The sequence below is a fragment of the Chinchilla lanigera genome, unplaced genomic scaffold (assembly GCF_000276665.1).
Source record: "Chinchilla lanigera isolate Chin_1 unplaced genomic scaffold, ChiLan1.0 scaffold00012, whole genome shotgun sequence".
Taxonomy (NCBI): domain Eukaryota; kingdom Metazoa; phylum Chordata; class Mammalia; order Rodentia; family Chinchillidae; genus Chinchilla; species Chinchilla lanigera.
The window spans coordinates 3,968,048-3,979,004 of NW_004955413.1; the positions used below are offsets into that span (position 1 = coordinate 3,968,048).

Below are 10,957 nucleotides of genomic sequence, written 5' to 3' on the forward strand. Positions count from 1 at the left end.
TTGATCCTCAGCTCAACCTTGGACAGACGGGCACCTCCCCAGCTGTGAGGTCCCGCTGGGAGCTGGATGAGGGCTCTTTGCACCAGGGAAAACTGAGTGAATAGGCCTCCAGCTGGAGATGGAAGGAAAGTCCAGGTGACCAGGAAGAAAGACACTATCTAGGCAGTCCACCCTGCACAGAGGACGAGTGACCACCAGCCCCACTGAAGGTCCAGGCTCCAACCTGCAGGCCCTTCTGTAACCGGGCCTCCCTCCGCTCCCTCAGCTGTGTTCCCCTCTCAGCTGCCACAGGAAGCTTCTCTCCACCACACACTAGAGGCTATGGGAAATGGGAGATAGGAGAGGGATAACCAGACCGCGCCAGATGACAGCCAGGGAACAGGACAGCCCGGCCTGCCAGCTCACACGCTGTGCCAACCACACCTCTGGCTTCCAGACTCACTTTCCCTGGGAACTCTCCTCCTAGGAGGCTGAAGACAGCCCTGGGGGCACTGTTCATGGAGACTGGACCTCATCCAAGAGGGGAGGGAAAGGGTTAAAGCCCGGTCCACCAGGCCAGCCTCCCCTGCCAGCTCTCCCCAAGCACACCGTAAGTCCAGCTTGTCTCTGTGCCCGCCTGACTTTCCTCTCGCTTCTTCCATTCCTTCGGGGAGACAGTGGGAGGAGAGGCTAGGAGCCCTGGGCACCAGCCCTCTCTGGGATGTCATTTATTACTGCCAGTAATCACCACCTCTGCCTCCTTAACTCTCTCCCTCATCTCTACTCTTCATCCCTGGATGGAGACCCTTTCCCCTGGTGACCCAGTGAGATTGGGCTTCTGAAGGTATTTTGTATGTGCTGCAAATGAAGGGGCTGTGTGCACCACTGCACAGCCGTGGGCAGGAGGAAGGCCACAGGACGGGGTCTCAGACCGCCCCTGGTGCTCCTGACCTCGGTCTGGGGGCGGGAAAAGGTGGGCAGTCCTTGCTCACCACGCCCAGCCAATGTCCTTCCTCCAGCAGCAGCTACTCTGGTGCAGACTGGCTGTTGGAAAAGGCATAGTCGGGTGGAAAGGTATCCCCTGGGGCCCCTTCCGCCCACCCTGTCTTAGGCAACGGGAGACGTGTTGGGTCAGGGCTCAGCCTGGCACCTGACTCCCTCTTTGTAGCAAGGCAAAGTCCAGATGCAGCCTTCCACCCGGTTGCCAGGGCAGGCAAGCAGCCTACCCAGAGATAAGGGACACACTTTGGACTCCACGGCCTGACAGCGCTGAGGGTGCCTGGGGTCCCTGGGTACCTGCACAGGGCACCTTCATTATCCTGCCCACTCTGAGCCTCTCCTTTATCCCTTGTGACTCTGGTGCCTCCCCCGGGTCTGGCCGGGAAGGCGGGGCCAGGCGGGCAGTTCATTCAAGTGCAAAGCAAAAGGGGGAAGGAGCGCACTGCGAAGTTAGCTCTCCGGGCCGGGGAGGCGGTGGCTCCGTCGTCCCGGGCTCCTCCGCTGTCCCCAGGCCGGGCCCGGTGGCGGCTGCGAAGTCCGCACAGCAGTGCCCGCAGGCAGGGGGCGGTGCTACCCGGGTCCCGCCCCGCTCCCGCCCCGCTCCCACCGCGTCCCCTCCCCTCCCCGCAAGGCGCCGGCCGGGTCCACGGGCCGCCGGGTCCCAGTCCTGGGCTGGGCAGCAGGGCTGGCATCGCCGCGGCCACCCGCAGCAACGGGGTCCCCGGAGGAGAGCGGGTGCCTGACACCTGCACGCACAGGTGAGCGGAAGCCCTGGGCGCAGGGGCGGGGCGGCCGGGACGGGCCTGGGAACTGGGGCTCAGGGCAAAGGCCTGGCATGGGGGGAGTCGGGGTCAAGGATAGAAAGTGACCCTGGATAGGAAGGGGAAGGGGCACACACCTTAGAGGGAGGGACTTGGGGAGGGGGCAGGAAAGCTGCCAAATCTTTTTCTCCTCTGCTCATAAATCTGAAAGTAAGAGGGGCTAAGGGCCCGGCTAGCGATGAGACCTACACCCGCGCAGGTTCTGGAGCCCAACTCCCGGCGGGGGCCCTGGCTGCTCAGAGCGTGGGTCTCAGCCCAGGTGTGGGGAGGAGGGATGCAGCTCCACACAGCTGTTCCGTATCCCCAGACCACAGCCCTCCCTCTGGGCTGTCTGTGGCCAGAGAGTCCAGGTAACAGGCGGGAACCCTTTTCAGTGAAGAGCCAGATAGTTAATATTGTAGACTGGAGCCTGTTGCCACGAGGAGGAAAGACAGTAAATGGGTAAAGGTGCCCGTCTGCTCTATCTGAGGGCATGGAATTTGAATATCACACAAACTTCACTTTCCCCAGAATGTCATTTTTTTTTTTTACTTGTTTTCAACTCTAAAAATGTAAAGCGCCATTCTTAGCTAGCAGGCTGTACAGGAGCAAATGGCGGGTTGGGCGTCTCCAGCCATCCCCGCCCAGCTTGCAGCCTCCCCACAGCTGTTGCCAAGCTATGTGCAGGCATGTAGGTACAAGGGGATCCTGTCCTCAGCACTAGGGACTCACCTGTGACCTTTGCCCTCTGCTTCTCCTAGGAAGACAGCATCTTTGAGGCCCTGGGGTGGGGAGTGGGGGGTCGTACCTAAATGTGCACACACGTTAGGGGGAGGGTCTATCTCTGAAGGGCTTTCTACCCCACATGGCTGGTTTACCCCAGCCCGCCAAGTCATAGAGGAGGCAGCATGCTACCACTGAGTGACCAAGTCCTTGGCCCTCTCCACCACACCTTCTTGATCCTCCTTGTCTCTAACTGGTGCCACCCACTGATCTAGCCTGGCCCTTCCATTCCCTGCTTTCTTGCAGCCTCAGGGGGCCCCCTTTCTCCTGACATTGGAGCTATGACCCTTGGGAGGTGACCCAGGAAAGAAAGGATGCAGGCCTGCGGTCTTCCAGATGAGGGCCCCCTCCAAGGCCTGGTGGCCTCCAGAATTGAGGCCTATGGGGGCCGGCATCGGGCCTCCACCCCGAGCACTGCTGCCAGTTCCTCTCCCCGAGGAGGCCCCGTGCAGGTAAGTTCAGGACATGCCCCAAAGGTGACCTGGGTGGGGCAAGAGGGAGGACACCAGCTTTGAAGTCTCTGTCCCCTTACAGGTTTATCAGCAGCTCTATTCTTGTCCCTCCCCCTCCTCTTCTTTCCCAGGCAGCAGCAGCTCTCAGGACTTCCTATCCAGGTCCCAGATAGAGGGGGCAGGAGAGGCAGTGAGCCCGGAGTAGCCGCCCACAGAGGGGTTGCCACAGGGGCTGCCGGGAGACAGGTCTGAGGCACAGCACTGTGGGAAACACACCTCAATTTGGGAAGAGTTGAGGGCTCCCTGAGGTGCACTTCCCTCTGAGTCAGGGCTGAGAAAGAGCAAAGGTTTAGGGTGTCCCCAGCAAGGAAGGCATGCAGGGCTTGTCTGGCTCCACCTCCAGCTCCACCTGCCTGGCCCACCTCCAGCCCAAGGGAGGAAACTGGTAGAAGCCTCAAACCCCTCCCCTAACCTCCAGGACAGTTCCTCCTGGCGTGGGGTATCCCCGGCCTACCTGGAGGAGAATCTGGCCCCTGGACACGGGGACTCTTCCAGGAAGAGGGCAGGATGGGACACTAGGAAGTGCGTGGGTAATTCAGATGAAGGAATGTGACCGGGCCTGCCCTGGGAGACTTGTGGCCACAGCCTCAGCTGTCACAAGGAAAGCCAACCACTCCCAGATGGATGGGACCCAGGCTGCAGGCCCCTGAGGAAGAGGCTGCACATGCATGAACTCTCATCCCTATGTATGAGGAGAGTGGGCCACGGGCAGGGGAGGCCATGAGGGACTCTGAGCACAGCATGCCCCTCACAGTGTCTCTGCAAGCCCCAGGCACAGGGAGGACTGGGCAAACACGCAGATGTCAGGCACAGACCCCGAGCTCCAGGCATGTGCGTGCCTGTGTGACTGTCCTGGAGGAGGCCACTGCTCCTGCCGCAGGCTCCTGGGGAACCAGATGGGTATGGCCCTGCTGAACTCAGCTCGGCCTCCCTGGCAACAGCCACCATGACTCAGGACCACAGCAAGCCACACCAAACTGGTCTGAGAGGACTACTGAGCCAGCCCAACCTGTGTGTGTGTGCAAAGGGGTGTCTAGAGCCAAGTCTGGCCCCTGCTACTTCTCAGGTCCTTCCAGTACCCCCAGAATTTCCCCTGTTCCTCCCACAGGATCCCAGTCGCCGCCGCTTCCAGCACTATGTCCCCTTTGCCAAGAGTCCTGGCCAGGCCCGAGGCCTGTATCCCTTGATGCTGCGAGAACCAGAGCCTGAGAAAAGGCATGGAATCTATTTTGCAGTCAGCCCACCTTACTCCCCTAGGCTTAAGGTAAGGAGTCCCTCTGCTTCCACCCTCACAGCCCAGCGGCAACAGCCAACACAGACACAGGCCTGGCAAGCCCGTAGAGCGGGAGCCCATCCAATGAGTCAGACGGCACTGTCCCCAGACCCTCTTCGGGCTTCTCTCCCCTTGGCCTTTGCACTGCACCCAGTACTCCAGACATTTCAATACACTCACTCTCAAGGATAAAGTATTGATATTGAACTTTCAGCTTTCTGAAATGACCACATCACGTGCAAGGCAAATATGCCCCTTGCATTCCCATGTCCCAGCTCCTCCAGAGGGTCAGGAACACCTGTTACCTGCATTGTTTGGTACCAGAAAGCAATTATAAAATTTAAGCTTCATGAAAATGTCTTGTCTTATGGCCAAATGTCAAAATGTTGCCTGAGACCATGTTTCCTGAGTCCCATGCTAGTCTCCACTTTGACAGCCTTGTAAAGAACCTGACTCTGTACCCAACCCTCTTTGGAACCGGGGGACCCCTTTCTGCTCAAGGAGCTCTGACCAATCCCTGTCCAAGACCCAGGGATCTTTCTGCAAACCACGGTGCCTCTCCAGTTAGGTTTCAGCAATGCCCATTCCCAGGGGAGTCCAGCCAGGGTGATCCCCGCCCCCACTCTTAAGTCAGTGCCATTATACACACACACACACACACACACACACACACACAGTCCTCCAAGAGCCAGACTGGCCGGGTGCTGAGAATGTGGCCAACTGGTCCCCTTCTTGGTGCTCCCAGGAAGTCACCAAGGCCCATGAGCTGGAGACAAGGCTGCGCACCTTCAGCATGTTTGGGATGCCCCGCCTGCCCCCTGAGGACCGGCGGCGCTGGGAGATGGGCGAGGGCAGCGACAGCAGCCTGACCATTGAGAAGTCCTGGAGGGAGCTGGTGCCTGGGCACAAGGTGGGCCTGAAACAGTGTCCGTCGCTTGGCTGCACCACGAGCAACACCTTGTGTGCAAAATGGAGGAGGACATTACCACCTGCACACTAGAGGGACTGGCTCAGGGTGAAAAGGTTGTGTGTGGAGGCCTTTTATACACGGTACCTGCTGTTGCCCTCTTTCCCCAAGTGAACCAGTGCTGTCTTCTCCCAGGAGATGAGCCGGGAGCTCTGCCACCAGCAGGAGGCCCTGTGGGAGCTGCTGACCACAGAGCTGATCTATGTGCGAAAGCTCAAGATCATGACTGATGTGAGCCCTAAGTCTGCCTCTCCTCAATCCCTTCTTTTATCCCCCAGCCCCGGAAGGATCAGGTCCCCTGGGAAGGGAGGGCCAGGACCCCAAGAGGGCCCCACCCAAGCTTGCTAGAGATCTGGCAGGGGGAGTTGGTGGGCCGGGTGGCGCCGATGGGCTGGGCCGGGGTTTAGTGGGGAGAGGTCAGATCCAAGCTGTCATCTCTGTCCCTGCCTCCAGCTCCTGGCCGCTGGTCTGCTGAACTTGCAGCGAGTGGGACTGCTGACAGAAGTGAGTGGAACTCAGAAGGCAGCCTGCACACGGTGGGTGGGATCACAGGGATCCTTCCTGTCAGCCCAGTTTGAATTCCCACCACCCCATTTTCTGGGACATTTCTGCCCCTCCTGCCCCCAATTTGCTTTAGACCCCCAGCAGGCCACAGGCACCCACCCCAATTTCCCAGGACTCTGCCCACAGATGGAAGGGACATCTAGGTCCCCTTACCTTTTCCAGAAAACCCCACCCCCACCATCCAGGCTTATGACCCTCCCCTGGCCCCAGCAGTCCTGACTGACAGTAACCTGTCAAGGGCATGCTGCTGAGTTCTGCCCTCTTCTCCAGGTGTCAGCTGAGACCCTCTTTGGAAATGTCCCCAGCCTCATCCGAGCCCATCAGAGCTTTTGGGAGGAGGTGCTGCAGCCATTCCTGGACCAGACTCGAGCCTCAGGCCAGTGTCTGGACCCCATCACCCTGCAGAATGGCTTTCTGACGGTGAGCCTGGTGACAGACTCTCCAGAAAGGGCAGGACTGGCACAGCCCAGAGGGCCTCTGCTCATAAGACTCATATCTCTCACCCTAAAACATCACCTCCCCTCCTGCATTCCATCCCTTCAAGCTTAACCTGTCCCAAAAGCTCCTGTACCCTTGGAGGCCCTAATGAAATGAACACTCAGGGATGGCTTACACCTACATTCTCATCAACAATAAAATCTTATCCTTGGTCAGAAATCCACCATCTAATAGTGCAGTGCAAGACTGGTACCCAAGCAAGAGGACCCTTAGGGCACAGAGTCCTAGAATATGGAGAAGGGGTGACCGAGTATGAGGGTCCGGGACCAGCCGTTCTTCCACAATACTACCCAGCTAGAAGCCACAGGCGCTGCAGAAAGATAGTGCCACAGGGTAGAGAGGGAGGAGACAGTCTCCCAGGAACCTCGGTGCCCCTTGTGCACCTGGGCAACCTTCGAGTCACAGAAATAGGAGCTCCCGTGTCCTAAAAACAGGCAGGCTGAGTTATTGATGGTGCGAGAGTAAGTGCTGAGGAGCAAGGACAGTGGGCACAGAGGACGGCAGGAGCTCCGAGGGCAACGGTGGACCCACCCCCAGATTCAGCTCCTCCCTGGAATGCAGAGGGGGCCCCTGGCCAGCGGGACAACCCTGGGAGGAGAAGTCTGGGGAAGAGCTTCGCTAAGGGGCCCTGTGAGGCTCTCTGCCACCCTGCTCCCTTGATCTGTGGCCACTGTTTGTATTTGTGACCATCTTTCCCCTGCCTACTCCCGGCCCTTTACCTGCCCCCCTAGTTTGGCCAGCGGTTCCAGCCCTATGTCCAGTACTGCCTGCAAGTGAAGCGGACCATGGCTTATGCCCGGGAGCAGCAGGACACTAACCCTCTCTTCCACACCTTCATGCAGGTGGGAGCAGAGGCCCCAGGGAGTAGGGGGTGGGTGCACCTGGACAGCCAGGGAACCTCCAGTCTCCAGCTGGGTCCCACACTGAGCTTGTCACTAGGGTGGGCAGGGAGGCGCTTGCAGACTCCTGATCCTCTCCCACCTCCTCGGCAGTGGTGTGAGCAGCACAAGCGCTCAGGGAGACAGACCCTGGGCGACTTGCTCATCAAGCCCCACCAGCGCATCACCAAGTACCCACTGCTGCTCCAGGCTGTGCTGAAAAGGAGCCCCGACGCTCGAACCCAGGAGGCCCTGAATGCCATGGTAGGTGCTCAGGCAGGGCTGGGTCCCTCATGAGCTGGCGCTGGTGAGTGGGAGTCGCTCTCTAGGTACTCACAGGACTGGCTGCAGCTGTTATGGATGCTGTGGGTGACACTGAGTAGGCAGGTGGGTGCACAGCTGAGCTGCCCCTCCTGCCCCCCCCCCCAGATCGCAGCTGTGGAGTCCTTCCTGCAGCACATCAATGCGCAGGTGCGCCAGGGCGAAGAGCATGAGAGTTTGGTGGCTGCAGCCCAGCGAATTGGACCCTATGAGGTGCTAGAACCACCCAGTGAGGAGGTGGAGAAGGTGAGCCAGGGCAGAGGAAAGAGGGCTTGGAAAATGAGTTTCTAGGGAAAATGAGGGAAGGTGCACTGTAATCTTTGGGTGCCATGGAAGGGTGTGTCCAGCGTTCCTTCCAGGTGGTGAGGGTCTAGGTATAGAGTGTAGAAGATTAACAAGGAGGCACTGGGGTACTTGCTCTGGCTCCAGTGGGGAAGGGTAGAAAGAGAAGGTGGACATTCCTGCCTTATGACCCTCAGAACCTGCGTCAGTTCTCCACTCTGGACTTGATGTCGCCTGTGCTGGGGGTCTCCCTGGAGCACACCAGGCAACTGCTGCTGGAGGGACCTGTGCGAATGAAGGAGGGGCGAGATGGGAAGGTAAGCGAGCCATGTTGGGAATGAGAAGATAGGGGGTATCAGAGGGAGCAGAGTCAACGGGGAACTCGTGTGTGTGTGTGTGTGTGTGTGTGTGTGTGTGTGTGTTGGGAAAAGGTCATGGTTCAGACTCAGTTCTGATTGTTTATGTGACCTTGAGCCCATCCCTTGCCCTACCTGTAAACCAAGAGCCAAGACCAGCCTCCTTTCTGGCCCAGCATTCCACAGCTCTGTCCATGTCTTTCCACGTGTCCACACACGAGCCTGGCTCCCCGTGCAGCCCTTCCCCTGGCTCTGGCTGACCCATCTCTTTCTTCTCTGGCCCCACCGGCAGCTGGACGTGTACCTGTTCCTCTTCTCCGACATGCTCCTGGTCACCAAGCCACAGCGCAGGGCAGACAAGGCCAAAGTCATCCGCCCCCCTCTCATGCTGGAGAAGCTTGTGTGCCAACCACTGCGAGACCCCAGTAGGTCTCTCCTGTTGTGAACCCAGGATGGGGGTCACATGAGTCCTGACCATTACAGCCAACCTTCTCCTCCATCCAGACAGCTTCCTGGTCATCAGCCTCACCGAATTCCAGTGTGTCGCCAATGCGTTCATTGCGCACTGTCCCACTCCCACGGATCGAGCACAGTGGCTGAAGAAGACACAGGAAGCTCAGGTCTGTGAAAGCCAACCATGGGGAGGGATGGGCAGACGGCCCTGAGGCTGAGGAGCAACCAAGCAGGCGAGGAGGAGGAGGAAGAGGCTGGAATGGAAGCAAATTCAGACTGGACCGTCTGCCCCTCAGGTGCACCCCAGAAGGGGGCAGAGCCCAGACCATCCCTAAGATAGCCTGCACCGGTTCCTGAGCCAGCCACTGAGTCTTAGTGGCTTTTACACCCTGAAACATGACCTACTAAACTCCATCTCCCACTGCTGGGGCACTTGCTGGGTACAGGCATGGGGCTGGGTGCTAGGGAATCAGAAGAGAATAACGCAGCATTCCTGCCCTCTAGGAGCCCAAGCTGTAGTCCAGTTAGAGTAATTAGTGTGTCAATGGTAAGAACGTGTCCTGAGGGACCTTGGAAAGGCGTGCTGCCTTCTGTTGGGCCTGCTGGGAAGGAGGCAGTGTAGTGAGGAGGGTGGGCAGGGAAGCTCTTAAACCGGAGCTGAGGATGGACCATTTGGGGGAGAGCTAGGAGTACATGTGGGGAACCAAGGCAGGAGGGAGGGGTCATCCGAATGGAGAAGCAGGATGTGCAAGGCCAAGAATAGGAAACAGAGGTGCGTGTTGAGAGAACCCCTGACCTAGTACTGCCAGGGCTTAAAGTCCAAGGGCGGACACAGCAGGACAGAGGTGGGAGGTAGACATCATCAGGGAGATCATGCCTGTCACTTAACACTGCGCTAAGAACTGTTGAACTTTGCCCTATAGACAACATGGAGCCTGCGGAGGTGTTAAGCAGGGCAGTGACATGAGTAGATGTATGTGATAAAAGCAGTTCAGAAAAGCGAGATCTCAATAAGGCTGTCTCAGTTTCCAGACATGCTGGCTTAAAACAACTCGAACTAGGCTCAGTGACAGAGCCCTTAGAGCCTAGCATGCTCCAGGCCCTCGGACAGAACCCAGCACTGCAAAAACTAACACGAAACAAAATCAGAAGCCGTCCTCTCACAGAGCTGGAGGCCGCAAGTTCAAAACCAAAATGTTAGCTGAGCTGAGCTTGCTGCCCAGCTCTAGGAGAGTTCCACGCTGCTTCCAGCTTCCAGTGGCTCCAGGTGCCCTTGGCCTAGGGCAGCTCACTGCAGTCTCTGCCTCTGTCTTCAGGTGCCCTTCTTCTCTGTGTGTCCATGACAAACTTCCCTTTCTTTTCTCACATGGAGACACCGGGCATTAGACTTAGAGTCCACCCAAAATCCATGCAGACTTCCTTCTGAGAGCCTTCCATTGGGGTCCTGGTACATCTCAGAGTCCCTCTTTCCGAAGGGGTCACATTTTATGGGTCCTGGGGTCAGGTCTCACATATATCTTCCTGGGGGCTGCTCATCAACCCCTGCGGCAGGGGAATGGGCAGAGAAGGGAGAAGATCTGAGTTGGATTTGCTTACTTGTTTGTGGTGCTGGGGACAGAACCTAGGGCTTTGCCTGTGCCAGACAAGTGCTCTGCCACTGAAGCACAAGGAGGGGTCTGAACAGAACGGAGGAGCCGTGGGGCTGGGTCTAGTTCTGAACAGTGACCACGTCTCTCCATGTTTGGAGTACAGGGTTTTCATGAGCAAATGGGAGAGGCTAACCTCAAGATGACCCACAACTGCAGGAGAGGGAGATGAGATGCAGCTGAGTTGAATGGGGGCTAGAGAGGGGAACCCTGAGTTCTTGAGCAAGGCAGTGTTTGTCTGAGAAGAAATCAGCCAAAGAAGAGGGAAGAAATGGTTGAGATACAGAGAAATATGGTTAAAAGCCCATACCGAATGCAGAGAAACTGAGTTCAAGCTGGGCACTGTGGGACACTCCCATCATCCGAGCAATGGAGAAGCTGAGGCAAGAAGATCACAAGTTCAGGTGCCACCTAGACAACTTAGCGACTTAGCCAGACCCTGTCTCAAAATAAAAAATATAAAACCGGGTACGGTGGTGCACACCTGTAATCCCAGTACTCTGGGAGGCTGAGGCAGGAGAATTTAAAGTTCAAGTCCTACCTGGGCAAGTTAGTGACTTAGTAAGAGCCTGTCTCAGAAAACAAACTAATAAACAGAAAAACAATGTTTAAAGCACTAGGGGACTGGGTATGATGGTGCATGTTT

General features: G+C 57.6%; 1 protein-coding gene across 1 annotated transcript in view; it reads left to right on the forward strand.

Annotated features, from left to right (window-relative positions):
* Nucleotides 1–1,411: 1,411 nt before the first annotated feature.
* Nucleotides 1,412–10,957, forward strand: part of Plekhg6 (pleckstrin homology domain containing, family G (with RhoGef domain) member 6) — a 12,890-nt gene continuing 3,344 nt past the window's right edge. The window contains exons 1-13 of the mRNA XM_005378757.2: nt 1,412–1,736; nt 2,808–3,013; nt 4,182–4,337; nt 5,092–5,256; nt 5,449–5,544; nt 5,767–5,817; nt 6,148–6,297; nt 7,107–7,217; nt 7,368–7,517; nt 7,683–7,820; nt 8,054–8,173; nt 8,505–8,637; nt 8,717–8,832. Coding sequence (XP_005378814.1) covers nt 2,876–3,013; nt 4,182–4,337; nt 5,092–5,256; nt 5,449–5,544; nt 5,767–5,817; nt 6,148–6,297; nt 7,107–7,217; nt 7,368–7,517; nt 7,683–7,820; nt 8,054–8,173; nt 8,505–8,637; nt 8,717–8,832 — 1,524 coding nt within the window. The 5' untranslated portion in view covers nt 1,412–1,736; nt 2,808–2,875. The remainder of the gene's footprint in view (nt 1,737–2,807; nt 3,014–4,181; nt 4,338–5,091; nt 5,257–5,448; nt 5,545–5,766; nt 5,818–6,147; nt 6,298–7,106; nt 7,218–7,367; nt 7,518–7,682; nt 7,821–8,053; nt 8,174–8,504; nt 8,638–8,716; nt 8,833–10,957) is intronic.